This window comes from Chionomys nivalis, chromosome 22 (genome assembly GCF_950005125.1).
Source record: "Chionomys nivalis chromosome 22, mChiNiv1.1, whole genome shotgun sequence".
In the NCBI taxonomy this organism is placed as follows: Eukaryota; Metazoa; Chordata; class Mammalia; order Rodentia; family Cricetidae; genus Chionomys; species Chionomys nivalis.
Window position 1 is genome coordinate 16,840,435 of NC_080107.1, and position 23,207 is coordinate 16,863,641.

General features: G+C 40.1%; 1 protein-coding gene across 4 annotated transcripts in view; it reads left to right on the forward strand.

Moving 5' to 3' along the window:
- The window catches only part of Cobll1 (cordon-bleu WH2 repeat protein like 1), a 139,716-nt gene that overhangs the window by 93,927 nt on the left and 22,582 nt on the right, over positions 1–23,207 (forward strand). For 2 of the 4 annotated variants that reach the window (XM_057755607.1, XM_057755609.1), the window contains exons 4-8: positions 117–318; positions 2,746–2,974; positions 4,083–4,121; positions 9,007–9,104; positions 9,204–9,428. In XM_057755607.1, the coding sequence (XP_057611590.1) occupies positions 117–318; positions 2,746–2,974; positions 4,083–4,121; positions 9,007–9,104; positions 9,204–9,428 (793 nt within the window). The remainder of the gene's footprint in view (positions 1–116; positions 319–2,745; positions 2,975–4,082; positions 4,122–9,006; positions 9,105–9,203; positions 9,429–23,207) is intronic. The other 2 variants (XM_057755608.1, XM_057755610.1) reach the window with 1 other exon arrangement.

Genomic DNA, 23,207 nt, shown 5'->3' on the forward strand with positions numbered 1-23,207 from the left:
CTTTGTGGCCTTGCTTTATGTCTTGAAGACAAACAGGACCAGAGTAGGAGTCTCCAAATGGTTAAGTTGCACAGTCTATTGGACTCTAAGGATCATCCTTCCTCCTGTCTTAACAGTAAGCCAATGATGGACTTGCTCGTGTTCCTCTGCGCACAGTATCACTTAAATCCGTCAAGCCACACAATTGACTTACTGTCTGCCGAAGAGAATCTCATCAAATATAAGCCAAACACACCAATAGGAATGCTGGAGGTAGAGAAGGTCATTTTAAAGCCAAAATCTCTGGACAAGAAGAAGCCTACACCGATAATCCCAGAGGTAAGAATTCTATCACAGATTTTGATGTTCATACGGCTGAGAATAGTCAGTTGATTTTTTTTAAGTCAATATTTATGGTTCATCATAAATGAAATAAAATTAGATTTCTGATCTGGCTTTTTAGAATTTGGTAATCATGTTTCCCCAAACCACTCTGTTATCTGCTGGTTATCCATTCTTGGGTCAACTAGAATTGGGGGAACAATTTAGATAGCAAATGCTCTAAAAATGACAGGATTGGCTACATCAGGATCTGACAGTAATTCATGTTTAAGTTATGCTTTGAAATATTTTCTATTTACATGATATTTAATATATTTGACTTCTATAAATTTTGTAAGTCATTAATACAACATACACTCAAATCATGATTTATTATCTTATAAAGTAGCTCGTTTTTTTAGTAATTGTTTTTGTGGGGGGGAAGTAAATGTTTATGTTTGTGTGTGTGTGTTTGTGTGTAGTAAATGTTCAGGTGGACATACAGAGGCCAGGAAAGGAGAACGAGTATCCTAACTTTATCACTTTCTGCCTTGCTCCTTTGAGGCAGGGTCTTTCCCTGAACCTGGAGCTTTGCTTTCTAGCTACTCTGGCAGCAAGTGCCAGTGGTTCTCCTGTCTCTGACCTCACAATACTGGGGCTGTAGGCATGTGTGAAACCATGCCTGGCTTGTTCCATGGATCACGATTGTACAGTACACACTATTAACCACTGAGCCATCTATTCAGATTCTGAGTTGTTTTTAACGTGTGAATTTTATCCAGAAAGTTTGAACCACGATAATGCTAATTTATTTTGTTGATATTCATACCATTATTTATTTGTGTATTTGACCAATACCAAACCCAGGACTTCATATTTGCTAGGCAGACATTTCACCAGTGATCTTATGTTTATAAGAGCTTACTTTACTTCTCATAAAATTATTCTCATAAAGTTATTGTTATAAACACAGGTGTATACATTTATTACTTCAAAAAATACTTCTGAGTTATGAACACCAACATTTTTAACTTCATAAAATATATAAAATTTTTTGCATGATGACTTGAATACATACAAGTCTTATATACATACATTCTTATATTGTCTTCATTGCTTATAAGCATTTATTAAAAATGTTTACAGAAATTTCATTATAAAACTTTGTCTTTAATATTTGATTAAACATTAAATATTAATAAGACAGTGGTCTGTCCTCTGTCAAGGTCTGAATGTCCCTGCTGTATGCAATACTATTGATCTGTGTTGGAGCAATTTTATTTATGTAGCAAATAAATTATCAATTTCAGGGCCCCCTCAGTTACATACAGGATTTTAGTTTTATGAATGAACATCATTGAGAATCTGAAAACTGGATTTTGTTTAGTGTAGCTACCCATGACAGAGTTCCATATTTAATGGGTTTAATCCAGTTACATCAAAATAGGGAGACTCTAGAATGAGTGCAAATAATTTTGGAATTATTAGTAGTATGTCTAAGTAAGGATGATTTTGATATTCTTTACTGTTATGTTAGAACTAATTGGGAATAGTAATATAATAATAATATAAATGACAAACATCAATGACAATCTGTAGTATTCACTTACTTATAACTGACCATGTGCCTGGAATAAAGTAAAATAAAATAAAACAGGTAAATAGAAACAAACTTAAAAGAATTTTGAATTTGGTGGGCAGTGGTGGTACACGCCTTTAATCCCAGCACACGGGAGGCAGAATTTACAGGCAAATCTCTGTAAATTCAAGCCCAGCCTGATCTACAAGAGCTAGTTCCAGGACAGGCTCCAAAGCAACACAGAGAAACCTTGTTTTGTTTAAAAAAAAAATAAAAAAGAATTTTGAATTTAATTTAACTATTAAATAAATTGAGCTAGGCCTGGTGCATGGCTGTAATTCCAGATACGTAGGCTACCACAGCAGGATCACAAATTCAGGACATGCCTTGGCTGTTGATTGAGTTCAAGTCCAGCCAGGATGGCTTAATGACACTCTGTATTAATATGAAAATTGGCCAAGTACATAGCATATAGTTGAACACCTGTCTTGCATGAATAAAACCTTAAATTCAATCCCCGGGATCATTAAAAAAAATTAAAACAAAAAACTGAAATTTTTCTTTTCTTAGAATTTGTTTTAAAGTTAGGACATAGCATTAATGAGAAGGGAAATTTTCTACCAGGAGAAGAAAAGGATGGAAAGAAACTTTGCTGAAGAGATGTAAAGCCTCTAGTAATGCGTTACTCTGGGTAGCGCTGCAGAAAGTTTGCTGCAGTAAATGACCGTGGTGTAGCTATTTAATTTCCATGTTACAGAACCAATTGTTGTGGTCAGCTATTCTAATGATCACTCTAGATGCATTTGTAGAAATGTTTTTTTAGTAAATAAATCGTGTTGTAACTGTGGCTTTAATTTACCTTTCAGAAAACTGTCCGAGTAGTGATCAACTTTAAGAAAACCCAGAAGACCATAGTGAGAGTTAGTCCTCATGCACCACTGCAAGATCTTGCTCCCATTATATGCAGTAAATGTGAGTTTGATCCCTTGCATACAGTGTTGCTGAAGGACTACCAGGCTCAGGAGCCCCTGGACTTGACGAAATCTCTTAATGACTTGGGACTAAGAGAGTTATATGCCATGGATATCAGCAGAGGTAAGTAGACTTTTCCCCCTTCCCCGCTTAAACGATTTGTGTGTGTTTGTGTGTTTTGTGTAGTGTGTATAGATAGGTGCTCCCAGCTTCATAATGCCAGTGATTTAATGGATCAATCATATGGATGGAAAGAGGATAAGAAGAAAAAAAGTTGAATAGAAATATAGAAATAAGTAAATCAAACCAACTGTGCAATTTAACTTCATAGCAGTTACTAAAATGGGAAGAAAAACTGACCCTCTTGGCTATCATCACATTTTATATTTTGGTAGCTTTTTTTTTTCTTCTTGTGGTCAGGTTTCACCAGGATGCTTAGCTTGGGCTTAATCTTCTGAGCTCAAGAAATCCTCCTGTTCCAACTCATTCAGTATTTTAGGATGACAGTCTCGTGCCACTATGTCCTGCTTTGGGTGGGATTTAACTTACTTTCTTGTGCCTTTGGGATTTAAATAAAGTAGATACTCCTGTGCCAGCCCATGGCTGTTCTAATGAAGGGGTAGTTTGTTTATGAAGACTTAATACAGTTTTTTTTTGTTTTTCGAGACAGGGTTTCTCTGTGGTTTTGGAGCCTGTCCTGGAACTAGCTCTTGTAGACCAGACTGGTCTCGAACTCACAGAGATCCGCCTGCCTCTGCCTCCTGAGTGCTGGGATTAAAGGCGTGTGCCACCACCGCCCGGCTCTTAATACAGTTTTATATGAGACTTTTATTTAATTCTTTTCTTAGGTCAGCACCCAGAGTAAACTTGCATAGAAAAGGAATCATAAATACCTCCCCAAATTTCGTAGATAGCAGAGTTTTCATTCATACAAAAAGGGGATGCATCAAAATGTGGAGATCTCAAATGAGGTTGATATCCATCCCTCCCGCCCCCATGCCTGGTAGACCAAGGCAGCTTTAGATATTCAGTGTGAATCTCTTTCATTCGGAGGAAATGAGGGTGCAGTGGAGGACACAGTTAATGCACGCTGCGCAGAGAATTTCAGACATTACTCTGAGGGTGTGGTGCAGTGTAATCCCCAGACTGCTGGTTTGAGTCAGTGATGTTTAAAAGTTAACGGACATTATCATCACAGTCATTTCCCCTTTTTTACTCCCTCTTGCTGTAGCCCCCTCTGTCACTGCCTTCCGTAAGTCATCTCTCCAAGGTAAGATACGTGAATCAGTAGAAGTTGTAAATTATAACATGGAATTGGACTGATTAAAACTGGGATTCTAATCTTATTTCCTTAACGTTACTAACACATATATCCCGTAAGAGATTTTAACTGAGAAAATCTTGGGGGTTTAATTTCCTAAAAAAAAGAACTTATAGGTTCCCTCTTTTGATTTCCGGTTCTAATTATAGTAATTTCACTTCAACAGAGTGCTGATCGATGATGTCATTCTAGAACTGGCCGTAATAGTATATAGCTCTGTAATTCATTGCTTAGGGGGTGTTCAAGGGTTCCAAGTTCGAGGCCAGCCTTAGCTACATACATTTTTTAAAAATCCCATACACTAAAAACAATATAGGAAATGTATTGTGCAAAAAGTGTGGGAAAATGAATTTGTTCCTCTCATGTGGGGGAAAATGGTTTGGGTAGGAGCCTGCTTGGACGCGAGCGTGGACGAATCCTCGGGTGGTTCCGTGGAAGGGTCTGAGCTGCTTCTCACAGAGCAGCTGTTGGGAGAGGTGGGCATTGCTCTTGAATCACAGCATTTTTTTTTTCCGTTTGCCACCATTTTTTGTGAGAATTTTATAATAGCATGAAAATTTTATGTTAAAATTAGCTTTAAAGGCTTATAAAGGCGTTTAATACTGTAGTATAAAAAGTGTTTCATGTTAAACTTCCGAAAGGAAATACATAAAATGTTTAATAGTGATTTGCTTTGAGAGGTAGGTCTGTGATAAGTTTTTGTATTTCTTTATGTTATAGGATTTATAACGAATATATATGTATATATATTACTTTCATAGGAACAATTTGATTAAAATTATTTGATAATAGAATTTAGGAATCTTTTTTCTCTATTAAAAAAGAATCGGCTCAGATCTCTGATCTGTCTGATTGTTAATACCCTGCCTAAAAGCAAAACCTTGTTAAACTGTGTGTTACATGTTACCAGGCTTTTCTCAGTAAGCCTACAGGAGCAAGTGTGTGTTGATTTATTCTTGGTGGCTATTACAGGCTAGTCTAATCAAAGGAGGTAAAAATTTCTATCTTAAAATATACCCTGGCAGAGACTCAGAAACTAGGCTCTTTAATTCTGATGCTCCCTTGGCTGTTAACCCAGGGTGGCAAGTTTCGAGGGAGGGTACCTTTATATGTCTGCATTCTACTTCTGGGATAGTCGGGAAATAGGGACAAATTGTCTTTGTTTCCTTTTAGAAGTGGTGCTTATACTTGGCTTGCTCCTGATCACGTTCCATGATCTTCTTAGCCTGAACTTCAAAGTGTTTAATAAATTGATTTCTAATGTCTCTTCTAGCCTGGCCTTCAGTGTATGGGGTTTTTCAGAGGCTTAACTGCTGTGAACAGAACCCACCACGACTGGACTTGTGGAGGCAGGAGAGCTCATTTTACAATGTCAGAGTTCAGCTGGTCAGGTCAATCCAAACCCAGTAGCTGTTCTTACCCCCCTGACTTGGTGGGGTGTCAGCAAAAGCCTTCAGACTGTGTGTGGAGGGACTTTTGGTCTCTCTGTAGAGTCAGGAAGTTGCAGTGCTTGAGCCGATTTCCTTAATAATGGCAAGGCTTCATGTGTCTTAATGTTTAACTCAGTGATCTGCAAACAGCTTTAATTGAGGAGGGCTGACCTGCTGTGTGTGTGTGTGTGTGTGTGCCAGGTGTCCCAAAGGAAGCACGATTTGACATATTCTGACCGTACCTGCTGAATGGGTCCATGAGTTCCCAAGTTATTCAAATCTGGGCACTTGCTTCCTTAAATGTAAATGGAATGCTGGGCTTCGTTTTGCTTTTGTTTGTGTTTGTCACACCGCTGGTAACCTATACCAGTGGGGAAAAATAGCTCAGAATGAAGCTCTTGTTTCCTCCTTCACAGAGGTGTTCTCAGAAGTAAAGCGTATGAAAATCCTTTAGCCTTGCGGCCCTGCCCATGCCCTCACGGTTACTTGTTAGCCTTAGGAAGGCCCTCGTGCAGTGTGCCCTACTTAGTTCGTGTTGGAGTTATTGGTGTTTCAATTTCTGAAATGCAGTTTTCCTTCAGTGCGTTACTGTGACCGATTGCACTAAAACGTATTGCGATATTAGCTGCCTGCCATACTTTCCTTCTCGCTGCTGGGATATAAAAACACTGTGACCAAACGCAGCATGAGAAGGAAAAGGTCCTGCTCACAGTCTGTCATTTAAAGGAGGCTGAGGCAGGAACTCAAGCAGGGCAGGAACTTGGCGACAGGAATTGAAGCAGAGGCCATGGACTTTCTCATGCAACCCAATATCACCGGCCCCGGAATGACACCACCCACAGGAGGTTGGGCCTTCCCACATCACTTATTAATCAAGAAAATGCTCCACAGACTTGCCTACAGGCAATCTGGTGAGGGAGGCCTTTTCTAAATTGAAATCTGCCCTGCTTTTCCAGATAACCATAGCTTGGGTCAAATTGACACACACTCCAAATAAAAAAAAAAAAAAAATGCAACCAGCTCACTCTCTCTGCTTCTCTTCAGTAGTCGGGACATTGTCACCATTTGTTTATTTTTTAAATACTTATTTAAATAAAATCATTTAAGATTGTACATTTACTTCTAAGTCCCATTTAAGCTTTCTCTCAAGTTTTTATGAGAAGTGCTTTGTTTCAATTATCATTAAAATTGCACTATGATTTGCATAAACCTCTCATGTCTTTGTGGAAGAGATATTTTCCACAGCCCCCCACCTTTGAATTTATAATTCTTTTGCTAAAGACAGCAAGTCCTTTGGCTCCATGGCTCATCGCATAGTCTCTGTCTTCCAGGATTGACCCCATGCACCCTGTGGGTATAACTTCACCTACTTTTTTGTTCCTGTCAACTGACTATAAATCAGAGAATTGACCGGCTTGGGTGAGATCATTTGTGGCAAGAATACTTCATAAGCACCAAATGATGCTTGCCTGTAGTTCTAGCTCTGCAGGAGGTGGAGGAGGAGAATTGTGTAAGCCAAGGCCTGCAAGGCCACCCTGAGCTGCACAGAGAGATCCCTTTCTCCAGGAAAACAAAACACCCTTGTTAAATAGTGGTTTGCACTTCCACTTAGAGACACATTAATCACATCACTAATCATCAGCCTTCGCTGTGTGCGTCTTAAGGAATCGAGAAAGGGTGTTAGTCTTATGTAATCCTCTTTTTAGCTACCAGCATTTCTTTGTTTAATCTTGTGTGTATGGATATGGAGGGCCAGTGGGATACCAGCGCAGGAGTGTGTGCACTATGACATGCATGGAGCAGATTGTTCGTTGTATGTATTCCACCTCATTCAGGACAGGGTCCTTACTGCTGTGCATGCCAAGCTCGAGGGCCCACGGGCTTCCGGGATTCTCCTGTCTGATTCTCATTACACAGTAGGAGTGCTCGGATTATAGATGGGTGTTCTCTCCTTCAGCCTTATGAGGTTTCAGGGAATCCGAATTCAGTTCCTCATGCCCATGTGATATGTTTCACTATATAGATATTAGTGAATATTTTGCCAGTCCAATCCATTATAGGATGGCTCCTAAGTCCTTCGGTATGATTCCCAGTGGACTGTGGTTACTTTCACCCTGACGTGACGAGTTGTTTGTATCTCCTTGCTTTATACAAACAGCAAATCAGCTAATTCAAAGCAGCAATGGTTCCTTTCAGTTGGATACTGTATTGGAAGCATACAGGGACACAGTGGCCTTGGTGCTGGCTTGACCCTTGGTTATTAACCCTTTCCATTGACATTAGGAAACAGGCTTTTTTTGGGGGGGGGTGAGAGGGCAGGATTTTGAAGAAATCCTGGATGCAGCCTTGAAATTTGATGCTTGCCATTCTAACTAATGTTCAGTTTTAGCACTGTTAACCTTTATGGCCTGGTAATTCTGGCCCTACTAGAACTATTATGTTAAGAAAATAGCATGTATGAGACATTATTTGGCCCATTCTTCCCCCAGTGCCTGGGGGAGATTGCTTCTGAACCCTTGCAGTGCCAAAATCTGTGGAAACTCAAATCCTTGATTAAGAATTGCTTAGTGTTTGCAAATAGCCTATACCCATCTACCCCCTCCTATGCCCACCCACCCCCTCCTATGCCCCCACCCCCTCCTATGCCCCCCACCCCTCCTATGCCCCCCACCCCTCCTATGTCCACCCATCCCCTCCTATGCCCCCACCCCTCCTATGCCCCCCTCCCCTCCTATGCCCCCCCCTCCTATGCCCCCCCACCCCCTCCTATGCTCTAAGTCATCTCAGGATTACTTGTGACACCCAGTACCTTGTAAATGGTCATTATAGTGGGTTTTCAATCAGGATGGATGGCAATGAGAAAAAAATCTGTATGTATTCAATACAGGTTTAATTTTCTTAGAGCATTTTCCATGTGCGGCTTGTTTGGTCCCCTTGAAGCATACTTGCCTATAGCATGGCAGCTGTAATTATAACGGCTCATGTTTTTGAGAGTGAAATAACACTTCATGGTTGTTTAGCTCTGACAAAATTGTACCTGAAATCAGCAGGACAGGCTGGGTGGGACAAGCATCATGGGTCACTGTGCGGTAACCTTCTTACTTTGCTTCTGGAATGCTGGTCTTGATGCAGCCTGTGGAACTGAGTTTACTGTCTAGCTGTGCCTTGTGGCCCTGGCTGTGTGTCTTCAATTCCTTCAGCTTCCCTTCCCTCTGGTCTACTGCGGTGACTGCATTCTTTTGTCGCTTTGAGAATTGGATGAGGTATATGCTGCCTAGCAAGTGGCTGTTACTGGTAACGTTTATCACCAGAAACGCCTTCAAAGGGGAGACGAGAAAAGAAACAGTGGAAATGAACGTTACACCCATGGAACAAAGAGGAAATGGTTTTTCATCTTTTTTCAGAGTCCTGCCAAGTATTGCAGACCCCAGACATTGTGAAGGAGAAAGAAAACAGAGGGATTTTCAGCTTTTTCCAGCGCAGTAAGAAAAAGCGGGAGCAGGTAAACATTCTCATGCAGCGTGTTAAGACTCTTACCAAGTATTTTTAAGGTGGTTTTATTTTGATTATAAACAGCCATTGCCTTCTGATTCTCCTTTAGACTGCCAGCGCACCTGCGACCCCGCTAGTGAGCAAGCATCGTCCGTCTTTTACAAGGTCCAACACCATTTCCAAACCCTACATTTCCAACACACTACCCTCGGACGCACCCAAGAAGAGGCGTGCCCCACTGCCCCCCATGCCCACGTCGCAGGGCGCTGTTCAAGGCCAGGAGAGGCGAGCTTCGTGCGTGGTGAGATCCACAAGCGTGGACGACGCTGACAAGGTGTGCTGGGTTTGTTTGTTGTTTGTTTTCTTTTTCAGGTTGATGCACAGAGGTATCTGTTTTTCTCTGTCTAACTTGTCCTCCACACAGACTACTGAGAGAGAAACAGTAGTGGAGCACAATAGTTGTGTGAAAGACTCCATTTGGATTCCAGAATGTCAAGGATAGAGCATGCTTGGGCTTGAGCAAGAACCAAACTGCAGCTGGGCAAGGAAGAAAGGACAAGGCTGGTCCTAAAGACTCCCTTTTGTGTTGTAGCCCCTTTATACGTCTTTATAGGAACAAGAACCTTTCAAAGATTAATTGCCTTAAAACTAAACTCTTAAATGCTCATGTAACTTTCAAGCTAGCCTTCCCTTTGTACAGAAGTTACGTCTATTCCAGCCGTCTTCATTTAAGCCATCCTGGGAGCTTTCTGTGTGCTTCCATTTCCAAGGAGTCTGGATCATCTAACTAGCGTCTCCGTCTTGCATGTCTGAGCCATGCCACCAGCGACCTCATGGAAAGAAAGCTGGTTCCTTTGATTCTCACCCTCTGCTCTGTGACCACCTGGTGCCCCGTGTTAAGTAAATTTTTTTTTGTATATTGCCTTTGGCAAATTACACATCTTTTTGCAATTTTCCATTTATTTTGTCTTTTGATCTGGATCATCTGGGTAGTTCTTTGATGTATTGTTCAACAGGAACCAGAATTATTTGTTTTTCCCCAGAGGAGCTAAAGAACCATTTTTTTGTTTATTCATTACCAAAATCCTTAATGATTAAGCCGGGGCTATGTTTGCCTGTGTGTGTGTGTCTATTCATGTACACACAAGAACTCATGGAACTCATGCCTTCTTGCGCATCTCGGCACTTACTACTTAGTTTTTATGCGACTAATCACCCTCCAATTTTAGCTCTTTCTTCATCTTGATAGTCTTTTTTTTTTTTTTTTTTTTTTTTTTTTTTTTTTTTAATACTATTCCTGTCTTTATCCATGACCCATTTTCTATACTGGTCATACCCGAATCTATGATCTTAAGTCTACTTACTCTCCTCTTTAAGAAAGACTATTTATTTTGTTGAATTCGTGAGTGGATTTCAGCCATAGTGGATTGAATAATGCCCCTCTAAGAGTTGTATTGAGGTCCTGATTTAACCAGGTGCAGATTCTAAGGTTTCAATTCCACTAAATGGCCGCTGGTGTGAGTATTTTACAGGCCTGTGGTTCCTCCCCATGCCCCATTGTTCTTGTTTCAGAACCAACCCCTGTGCTTTCCTGTCATTTCTCCTCATGGTGCCTTCTGGGAAGAAGAATCCTACTTCTCTGGAAGCCTGCTTCCATTTTACTTGTCTACCTATGACCCTCTGCCTCTCTTTCTTAAGCCCTAGTGCTTGTAAACATAACGTAGAAATAGAGGGCATGCATAGGGATTTCAGTTTGGAGCTACCACCATCTTGTTTTAAGTTGGGCCAGAATGCAAAGGCTAAAATCCTTTTATGGTGATTCTCACAGCATGGAGACAGAAGAGAAAGAAGGCCATGTGCAGACCCAGGCCAGCCTGGGGTTTCTGCCATACAGGAACACTGGAAGCCACCAGAGACTGCAGTAGGCAAGGGCAGGGAGCAGGTCTCTCCCCTTTCTCTGATTTTAGACTTCTGGCCTTCAGAACTTGTTTTAAGCTGTGCGAGTTTTTTTTTTTTTTTTTATAGCATCCCTAGGAAACTACTATGCCAGTTTTGTAATTCTGATCTTCATCTTATTGCTGTTAGATCTGAACACATGGATACTTGTCTCATCATTGTATGAAAATCAGCACATTTGACATGCAATCCCGTTTTTACCCTGTATTCAGAAGTTCAGAATCATATCAGTGTGTGTCTGTCTTACAGTTTTCACGTCTATTAGAGACCAGGCTTTCATTTATTCTCATAGTGCCTCCATTCCCTCTGCTCAAGTCATTGCCACAGCAACCCAGGGTAGAGAGTCAGAAGCGAACCTGCTTGCCTTGTCTTCACATTGCCCTCTGTGGCTGGCTGGCGCATTTGTGTTTCTTATCTACCACTTCCCAGGTCAGAAACTGTATCGGCGATCATTTATTGGGTCTCAAGTTCATCTATTGACTGATCATAATTTTCCTTTTAAACCTCTATTCCTTATCAATTTCAGGACCCTCTGAACTCTAAGCAGGACATTTGAGTCATTGTTGCTCATGAGGGAATGATGCCACCTGTGTCCTCTGTAGTCCCACTTCTCCATAGAGTTGATTCCTAATGAAGAATGTCCTAAGAATAATCATTGCCTTCTCTGAATTTGTCCTGTGTGGTTTAATTTGTGTGTGGGCCTATAGATAGGATACTTATATAAATCATAATTAACTCTTGAGTTAATCTTGTTTATATTCAAATACTCGTGAAATTCAGCAGAACATGTCTGTCTATGAGTGAATGTTACTTATTTTGTTGCTATTTTAAATTTTAAGTAAAAAGTATAAAATACAATAAAATATTACACATATACTTGAACAATTTAGTTGAAATTTTAACAAATGTTATGTTACTGAAAGTAATAACAATGACATATGAAAACATAGCAGAAAGAAAAAATATGTATGGTCAAAGCTTCTATTGCTTGTGATGCGGTATAAACCACAAGGGTGCGCTGTTTAACAGAAGTACAGCGTTCTAATTTTTCCATTTTTACCCCCAAAGCATCTTAAAGTGTTGAAATGATTATATCATGTTATAAATTCTTATTTTGTTTGGTAAAGCGACAGGAAAGTAAACTAGAACGATAAATATTAGTAATACATGAAAACTATTTGTAATGGATGTTTTCATTTCAATCTTTGGTTCATGTTGGTTCCCTTTTAAGTAGTCACTGGTCTAGTGGTTACCTTTGTTAGTCAGTGCTTACTCTAAATGTTTCTGTTTTTGAAAAAAAAGTATTAACCATGTTTCTTCGATTTTTGGCTTTCCGTAGTTAATAATTTACCTCATTCTTACAGGACATTTCTCAACATTGGCAAACTGTGGCACTTGGGTAGTGACTCTGGAAATATATATATATATATGTGTGTGTGTGTGTGTGATTCTGGAATTATATAATATTTTATATATATGTGGTTCTAGAATTATATACTTTATAAATGTGTGTTATTCTGGAATTATGATTTATATAATGTATGATTCTGGAAATATATAATATATATATGCTGAAATTATTCATATAACTGGCTGTTAGTTTTCAGTATAATTTTGACAGTTGCTTGTGCTCTTCCCAAAAGCAATCATTAAAGATCCAAGTTAACAAACGCTCTTTCCTGATCTTTGTGGGCTTTCCACATTGCACTTTCCATCTAAAGACTTAAGTTTTTACTGAAGCTCCGTTTAAGTCAGGGCTATAATGTCATATTTTATGTTCATAATTTTTTCTGTACACTTAGGCATGATTTTCAGCCCCATGTAATTTTCTCTGTAAAGATGAATGAATCTATTACGTTCTATGAAAATGTTCATTTCAAAATGAATTTTCAGTTGGAAATTTCCTAGCAGTTTTTTCTGGAACCATCTGAATGTTGTGTTAAGCAGGCTTTTTCCCTAGTGATTTGAAATCTCATTTGTGATATAAGGTATATGGTATTCAGCCTTCGTTAGTGTATGTATGAACAGTAACAATGTATTCCTATGTGTAATATGCATAGCCATATATAGTGGGGTTATCAAGCACAATGGTATTGACTTAAATTGAAACTAATACAGAATTTTGGAATTAAAGCTAAGTGTAGGAATCTGATTCCTGTACCCTGTTTGGTGTCCATTGAAAATGGATCGCCTTGTCTCTTAGGCCTCTTAGGCTTATTTATGTTTCAAGTGGAAGTAGAAGGGTTTGAAAAGATATGGTTGGAAATCTTGACCTCAGAATTCACAAAACCTTTGGAGAAGTTTTCACTTTGGTGTAACTCTACTGCTTAGAACCCTAGGCATACAGCCCTCAATAGCTTTCCCCTGCCGCCAGCATGGTATTTGACCTCCTTTGGGACAGGGTTGTGGCTGCAGGCACAGAAAAGGCGCAGTATCTACCGGCCATTTCAGTCGGTCTCCGTTTACATGCTGCCACAGAAAACATTGAAATATTGAGAAACTGAGACTTCTTGCCATCTAATATTATGCAAGTGAAATTTAATACCCAGAGTATTAGTTTTTAAATAGCTGGCATATTTTAGGAGTGCTTCACATTCCTCTTTTACCCAGTTTTATCTCTTTGCTACATAGCGTGGTTTAAAAGCAGATGCTGTCCTGATGAAGGAAGTAAACATCTGTTTTTATTTTACTCGGTGAATTTTAATTCTAGTTATCTTATGCAGAGTAATTAAGGCATTCCCCTGTTGTAATAGATTTAGTTTATAGATTTGTACTCGTTAAGAAATATTCCTCTCTCTGCTTTTTTTGATTCAGATTATCATGTACACTTTATTTCCCCCTCCACTCTCCTCTTGTATTTATTGTACAGAAAGTGGACCCCACACATAGTTCTTCAGTTGCCTAGGAACAGTGGTTACCATGGCATTTGCAGCTTGATATACAGAGTACATCTGGCTACACTTCCAGAACTATGAGTGGGTTAATTCATCTGAAAAATGTACTATCACACTATAATACTTCATCTTTGGCAGATATAATGTACATTATTTCGTTGTAAGTTTCCTGAGATTTATTAACTAATTAGCCACTAAAAGTAAATCTACAACGCCTGCTTATGGGTTTATTTTTAATATTCCAGGCAAAGTTCTAAGAACAGGATTCAAATAATCTACACAGCCTCTGTCTGTACTTTCAGTCCTGCTTCAAACTGATGAGCAAAGGGATCTGCTAATTATAAAGTTTTCAACTTTAAAGAAAAATAATACTCAAAGAGCAAAAGATTGACCATTAGTAGACGGAGCACACCCTTTTCTTCCTTGTCTATCAGTGAGTTGTAGACAGAGCACACTGTTTCTTGTTTGTGAGTGAGAAAACAACTAAACTTGCCTTAAAGTTTGCACTAAGGTCTCAGCAGAACACTGAAGTCAGAAATTCGAGGTTGGCTTAGCTACTCTCCTGTTGTGGTGCATGAATAGACTTTGCCTCCTCTAGTAAGCACCATGCATCAAGAGAAACCACAGATGACACATAGCCATAAGTCTGTAGGGAGGGCACATGGATACAGCTCACTTGGCAGCTTTGGTTTCCTGTCTGGGCTGAATTGAAATGCCCCCCCAGTTTACAACTTTGGTTGGTGCTTCCCTCTGGCATAGGTTCTGAGCTCAGTTAATCTGTAATTGGTTTGTTGTCTTCTTACATGTCCCTAAAAAACATGTCTGCCCAGTTCGTTGTAATTCTAGGGACCCGTGATAACCACATTTCTTCTCCTTTACTTTGAATCTGAGGCTCTACTTTCTTCTTATCCATCTTTGAGCAGCTGAGCTCAACTCTCATCTCTTGGCTTAAAAGTGTTAAAGCCGAGGATTGTCAGTAATCAGCCTTGATTACATAAATATATTTCATGAATGATGAGAGACAGGACTGAAAACACTGCTTTGTTTCAAGAAGAGGAATGTGAAGTCTGTCGAGGGCATAGCATAGGCCTTGGAATTTGTAATATTTTTCTTTGCACAGAAAAGGGCCAGTGCAGTTGTAAATGGGAGGCTACTAAACCCCGACGTGTCCTGTATCATCTTAGTCTTAACTCGTTGTCCTGTCTGGTTCTTTCTCCCTGTCGTTTTATTTCCATCTATTTTTTCATCTCCACTGAACTTCTCCTTTGCTGAGTTTTCTCCTCTAAGGGATAAGATTTTGTAACTAAATTTCCCAGAATCTCCGAGTTCTTGTGTTGCGACATGTAAGTCGGGCTTTTACCTGGTGAAAGTGCTCTGTGGTCAGCCATGACCAGGACCCAGTGCCTACTCCTGTGGGAATTCTGAGACCCAAGGAACAGTAGTAACGTAGAAGGCTTAATGCCTAGCATCTTGCTCTCTGTCGTCCCTGTAACACAGGAGTTCACACTAGAAGCACCCCACGTTACTACAAAGAAATAGAGGGTTTAAAGTGTGAGAAAGGTATGTTCACTTACTCAACTTATTGACTAGAGGAATCAAATGTCATTATTAACCAATAATGAATTTTATACTAGATACGTTTGATACAAATCTCATGACGAAATCAGCCTCTTGCAATTCCATGGGGGACATTAACTTTAATCAGACACAAAAGCCCACAGACTATTGGTGGTGTTGCCACTTGGAACACCTGCTAGTTGATCTAGCTCTTATTGTATTGGCTTCTATCATAGACTCATTTTAGAAGATTGGTAGGAGTGGTGTTAAAATTGGCAGAGTAGGTGACTGCTCGCTCGGTGTGGGTTGAAGAACTGCAGGCCCCATACCTAATGCCTCCTGTTGCCCCCTGCTCAGCACAGCTGGCTGGTTCAGGATGTATCCCTCCTGTTTCTCCACTCCTTCACTTCGATAGCACAATCTGAGTTGATCCTGAAGAGGTAAGACCTCCCGAGCTTTTAGCGAGAACTCTGTATATGGGCTTGAATAGAGAATATGGAAATAGAGAACACGAAGTTCTAGGCGCTGCCTTTACTCAGAGAAGAAAGGAGTAGAGTGCAGAGGTTAAGTCTTTGAAAGAAGGTTTTCCATAGTTCACCAGGAATAGCATTTATTTTTAAACTGCTTCAGTGACAACAAGTGACATTTATATTTTCATCCAATGTAAGGCCAATTGTGTTTATGCAGGTGTAATTATTACACATGAGAAAATAAATAGCAAAACCTCAAAGGGATGGGCAGTGTTTGTTAGACTTTACAGCGACTTTTCTTTATTTCACCTCCATTTAGACATTGTTTATATTTGACATAAAATACTGATTTCATTACCGTAGGAGAAAAACTTGTTTACAAAGCTTACCTACTTTGCAGATTCAGTACCTCAAATTTCTAAATGTCCCTTATTATGGCATAATAATGATCTTCAAATTAATGATATTTAAACTCAATTTGTGTGTCTTAAGTTGTAAAATTATTTAAGGGATTCTTCCACCAAGAGTTAACGCCATGGTATATTTGGATAAGCCTAATGTCTATCATAAGATACTTAATACATTTTTATGCTGTTCAGTAGGTTAGCAAAGCATAATATGAATCTGTCCTATAGAAAGGAAATACATTTTAAGACTAAAGATCATTTTAAATTGTTGGTTAAGTACACCCTAAACCCACCACTCCCAAACATGAAAGTATTCTTGGAAGCAAATATAATCCAAGATTTTGTAATAGAACATTTAGCATCATTGGAGTTGGGCTGCTCTGTTTCTGACCTTTAAAGACATTTTTCCAGCATTCTTTCTGACTCATGCAGGATATACTTCACTACCCCATGTTATGATGTACCCGCGATTAATGTGTAAGCTAAGACTGTCTCTTAACGCTAGTCCTCAGAGAAGCTGGGGGACGCTGCTTAATTCTGCCTTCTGTTAGCTCTCATTCCATTTGAGTGAGTAAATTCCCGTCTAGATGATTTTAAATGCCCCCACGTCATACCCATAACTCTCTGCCTCATCTCAGTAGCTATTGTTTTCTTATTTACAAAGTAACATTCACAGCCTAAAAATAGACACATGTAGTAATGCCAACTAATGTCTATGTAGCATGTACTCTTATTATACATGCATGATGCCATTTGAGTAAGCCTGTTTCTTTTTGACATAATTTTCATGGTTAATGTGATTAAGTTCTATACTTGAGAGGGCTGAAGTTTCTAAGCCAATAAACCGCATGTTTCCTGGTTGAGCCCCCAATACTGACTCCAGATCCCCTTTGTTAGGAAGTATTAGAGTGTATCATCTTACAAACTGAGAGAACACTCTGTACGCCTCTCTTCAGTTAGACAAGTTAATAATTCTGAGTAAATTGACTGGTCTCCAGTGAAGCTCATAATGTGTGTTTCTTAATCTATTGCAGTAGTTCTGCAAGTCCGCTTTGTAATGTTTAATATTCTTGGCTTTGGAGCTTCTCCAGTCTTGTGTGTCACATATTCGGCATAAATATATAACAGTTTTCTTGGCTGGACAAGCTAGTCAAGAAATACTGAAGTCTTCTGATTTGCACGCCCCTTTCTATGAAAACCTTGACTAAAGGATATATTCAATAGATTAAAGACTTCTCTTCTTTGGGGTTCTTGGGTTTTCACCATGTGTTTTAGAAAGTAGTTCTTAGTCAACATAAAAGATCTATAGATTTGGCTCTATGGCTTTGTTTTTCTTTGACTCTATCTTTACGACTGTAGTTCTTTGCTGAAAAACTCTTTATGGTCATCAATCACCTCTTGTCTCCCTGTCTTATAAGACAATAAAGTGTATAATCTACTTTCTCAAAAGCTAACGCTAATCTCATTCATCTGTCACTGAAATATGTATTCCTGTCATCATCTTATGCTGATCATCTAAAGTCACAATTCTTATTTGTTCCAAATTCCTGCCTTTGGGCCATTTGCACCAATTCTCACATTTGTGTATTTTGTCACTAAAGTTAGTAAGTTTTTCTCACACTTACCATGTAGACTGTGGCTATGATAGTCCTTTAGGTCTAGCCTTTGCACATAAACTAAAGTTATGATAGTCCTTTAGGTCTAGCCTTTGCACATAGACTATAGTTATGATGGGCCTTTAGGTCTAGCCTTTGCACATAAACTATAGTTATGATGGGCCTTTAGGTCTAGCCTTTGCACATAAACTATAGTTACGCTGGGCCTTTAGGTCTAGCCTTTGTGGCTTAGTAACAATTGCATTCTTCCCTAGTGTCCTCTTTCTTAGCACCCTTGATCCAAGTTGCATCTTTAGGAATTTGTGTTTCTTTCTATCTTCTCTGCCAGCTAACGGTGTGACTTTCACAGGATGAGGCCATAAAACATTTCCTAGGATGTCTGTGTTTTCCCTGTCAACTGGCTTCATAAATAGTACTGAAAAAATTTAAACCATTTATAAAACTGCAGTCTATCTCATTTTGATGTGTTTTAAGTTCCTTATCCCTAGAAATGTAAATATCATGTGTAAAAATACTAGCTTGCTTTTGCGACCCCCAGCCTGATAAATGAACCTTTGTGTCTTCTCCTTGAGTTACAGATAGGTTTATATAAATTTTCAAGCCCGTGTAGAAAAATTCCTCCCTTTTTCATTCCTGTCATCTGCTTTATTATACTTCTCTGCCTCACATTCAAGAGTTCTGGCTGTGACCACATACTCTTGCCTGAGAACAGTCATTTCATGACTGCTTTTATCAGGTGATGAAAGAGACCCCCTCAGAGAGAGACATTGATAGGGGATGCAGCCTAGAGGTGAGACACTTTATTATACAGTCATGGAAGCAATCAGCCAAAGCTCCAGGAGCCTGGGACCAGAAGGCAAACCACAGTGTCTCTTGCTCCCTCGTCTCAGAGTTATTGGATCATCTACTGTATTCTCACTGATGAACCCGTACTGTGGTGGGAATGACGTGCCAGTAGGGCTCTGCCAAAAGAAGTAAATTCACCAAGAAATTACACCTGATTATTTCAGCTCTGGGGTAAATATTTTAAGAAGTGAAATGTCAGGGTTTTTAGAATTTGAGCCTTCCCTGATGATCTCTATATCGGGTGCCTTTTCTTATATAATATGGCATGTATATCAGAATCAAATCGCATGTGAATTTTTATCATTTGCCTGTGTTCATGTATTTTTCTCTACAGTTCTTCATTTTTCCTTCCAAATGTCATGTGTCACAATTTAGTTCTTGAAGTAGTTTTAAATACTACAGCCAGAGCCCTTTAAAATACACATGTGGAGGTACTCGTTCTACACAGTTATGGTCCAGGTAGTGTTGCTCAGCTATGGAGGCCTGGCGTGGGCCTCTGATTCCCTGTGGCTGAGGTAACAGATGGCAGTGAGCTACCAGGTGTCGGTACTGGGAACCAAACTTCAGTCTTCTGCAAGATCAGCACATGTGCTTAATAGATAAACCATCTTTCAGTTTTTTACATCTTCAAAGAACACAAGCTTTGTCGTGCCTTGAACACCCTGGTGACTTGAGCAGGCACTGCCTCCTGGCCAGGATGGACACCACTGCCTGCCAACCTCCCCTTGACTGACCTCAGGAGAATTTGTTCTTTTCATGGGACACGAAATAAAGGTTTCAGAATTCAGAGGCATCAGTAGAAGCTTTTTAAACTTTATTATATTCCACTGAAAGTGATGTTTAAACACTACCAGGTCCCGCGTTTCCTTCTCAGCTCTTTGTCACAGGAGGTCCTTGAATTATTTCATAAGTCCATTAAGGATGCACTTGCATGCCCTCCCAAGGGGTCTGATTGCAATACTTAGTCAGAATTGACGTTAGTGGCTCTAAATCCAAATGTGGACTTGAGTGCACATCGTAGCTTGTTTCTTGCAAGGCTATGGAGAGGTGGAGACATGCTAGCATCAAGTATCATGGAGAGAGGAGGGGAGTAGTGTTTGGTAAGGGCTAGCTTGGGTTTGGTTGTAGGTATTTTCCCAAGTGGTGTGGCTGTTTAGTTATTGGCTACCTCAGAGAGCATGGCAGATACACTGTCCTATTCCCTTTGTAAAAAGGACTGGATAGAGAGATTTGTGTAGCTGAGTGTCTGCTGCAGTAGATGTCACTGTTCAATCCTATGAGATGTCTTTAGAACCTGATGCAGGGCTAAATCAAGCCTTTCTATTTTCTTGCCTTGTCTTGGGAGGTTAATCTGGAAGAATCTTTTAAAATTCTGAAATAGTAAATTTGTTAAATTTTTTTGATTTAATACCAAGGTACAAGGATTGAAATTTTCCTATGAATTCGTTCATTACCCTTTAATGTACTTAATTATTTTCTAAAAATTTGATTGACCTAAGATAATGCATGTATTTCTAGTTCAAGTTCACCTCAGCTTCCTACTTAAAATAATTACAAAACGTCTATGAGCCAGATATTGGTGTTGAAATACAGCAGTGGGCATAATTGGGAAAAAGAAAATCCCTGCCCTTTTGGTCTTTTGGAGGGGAAATTGACACTGAACAATTAATCCAACTCTGTAGTATGCGAGAACACTATTAAATGCTAGTCTACAGGCATCAAGCTGGGGAGCAGGTGCGAGCTTTTGGGAGTCGAGGCTTCATTGAGGAGGTGCCACATGAGAAATAACCAGCAAAAGCCGGGAGGTGGTGGCGCACGCCTTTAATCCCAGCACTCGGGAGGCAGAGGCAGGCAGATCTCTGTGAGTTCGAGGCCAGCCTGGTCTACAAGAGCTAGTTCCAGGACAGGAACCAAAAAGCTACGGAGACACCCTGTCTCGAAAATCAAAAAGAAAAAAAAAAAAGAAATAACCAGCAAAGAATGAGGGCTATGATCCTGTGTTATCAGAAGAGAGCTCTAGACCCAGAGAACAGCAAAGGGAGCCACCCTGAGGTCGGGACAGCAAGAAGGCAGTGTGACTGATCTGGGTCAGCCATCTTGGAGAAGGAGTATTAAAGAGATCTTAGAGCCGTGTTATCACTTAGAATTTTTTTTTTCTTGGCCAACAAAAAGTCATCAGTGGATTTTGAGTAAAGGAGCTCACTGCAGTGTGCATCTTATCAAGAAAGTCCTTTTGTTGATGAGAAGTGGCATAGAATGAAGTCCATTTAGACGGTTCTCAGTGAGTCAGAGAGCGCTAGATGGCATCTGGGTGCTGGATGTTAAGGAAAGACCCAACAGACAGAGGCAGTGTGGGTGGAGAGAGTGGGTGAGACGGTTGGAAGACGGAAGCACAGCTTTCTCTTTGCCAAGGCTTGTGAAGATTGTGAGGGAAGCAGCTGTGGGGATGAAGGAAGCGTGGTGGTTGTCAAGAGCCCAGGTGGAGACATGCCAGCATCAAGTATCCTTAAAGCTTTTAGTGCAGCTGGAAGAGTGGTCTAGGGTGGAGACCTGAGTTTGGGGTTCATGATTATGTCAGGAATGCTTAAAATCCAGGGAACCGTGGGGTTGCCAGGAGAATGAACATAGACATTTAAAACGAATTATATACTGTGGGTGAGTCCCACATGTGTTCTTCAGGAGATGAACAGTAAAGAACAGCATAATGGAGTAGCTGTGGTGTGGGGCTGTGGAGAGTAGGGAGTGTGGCATCTCACGGGTAAGGCAAAGTTTGAATAGCAGTGCTCATCTGTGCTTAGTGCTGCGCAGGTCAAGTCAAGGAGTGTGTTACATGACTATCATGTCACTTATGGTCAAGTTTAGTGGATTTATTTTTTGAGCAAAAGTAATAATGGATCAAAAGTTTGGAAAATTTTAGTTGGAGGGATTCCAACACAAAGTAGGAGATTGAACTATATATACATGTCTGTGAAGCAGTTTTCTTATAAGGGGCAGAAATAAAGATGGTGAGGCAGTTGCCCAGGAGGCATCAGCCATCCTGCTGGGTGATGCTTGTCTTAGGGTCCACTAACAGTCACATGCTGTGGGGCAGGTGACCTCAAAGGGCTTGCCTCTCTCTGTATATGTATGCCTGTTTGTCTGTGTGTCTATCTATAGATAGATCTAGATAGATGAGAGAGAAAGGGAGAGAGAGAGAGGTAGATTGAATAGATTGAATCATGTTTCAAGCTGCCTTCTGGCCTCCACAATGTAGCACACATGACTTTGTTAGGTATGATAGGTGTGCACATACACATGTACATAGACATACCCACATGCACTAAATAAATCTAAAAAAATGTAAAGAGCTGGCTCAAATCTAGATTTTTTGGTAGAACGATATACATGAAACACATAAAAATCTACATGTGACATGGAAGTGGAAAGGAGGCCATGTGTGAAGGGAATGTATATTCGTGTATGTATGCATGCTTGCGTGTATATAGGTATGTATGTGTGTTTACATTTTTAAACCAATCAAATATTTTATTTTTTGTGGTTTTCAGCATTTTTTAAATATAATGCATATGTTAGCTACAATTATGACGTTCTTGAATAAACGTGTTTTAGTTGATTCTTCTCCCCCATCCTTCCCTCATGGCATCCTTTCCGTTCTCCAGATTTTTCTTACATGTTTTTCCATGTATGTCTTCATACTGAATCAACTCTTTAATTTTGTTTTATATTTATGTGTGTGTATGTGTGCATGCATGCCTGTCCCACAAATGCATGTGTGCTACGTTGCACTTGTGGAGGTCAGAGGTAGCTTGCAAAAGTCGGTCTTTCCTTCCACCATATAGATCCCCGGAGTCTCTAATTCAAGTCATCAGGCTTGAAAGTAAGAGCCTTTACCCATTAACCCATCTAGGGACCCTAAGTCAGCCCTTAATATGCAACTACCTTCCCTTCCCTTCTCCTTTTGTGTGTACACACATGCACACACTCCCCTATTCATGTATGTGGAGAGGTTAGTGGTAGGTATCTTATTTTTTTGCACTCCACCTTAATTTCTTTGATACAGGGCCTCCCACTGAATCCTGAGCTCATCAGTTGATTTGACTGGCTGCCCAGGGAGACTTGATTCACTGATTTCCTCTCCTCGCCCCCCCTCCCCACACACTGGGGTTACAAATGTGGGACACCATGTGTGCATTTTAAGTTGATTCTAAGGATCCAAGCTCAGTGCCTCACGCTTCTGCAGCAGGGCTACCCTTTGGCCCACCTCCCCAGCCCCTTCACACTGTCCTTTGCATCTAATAATTTCTCCAGAATTTTCCTCCAAAATTAGCTTTTAATTATGTCCCTTTGAAGTCTTTGCACAGTGTAGT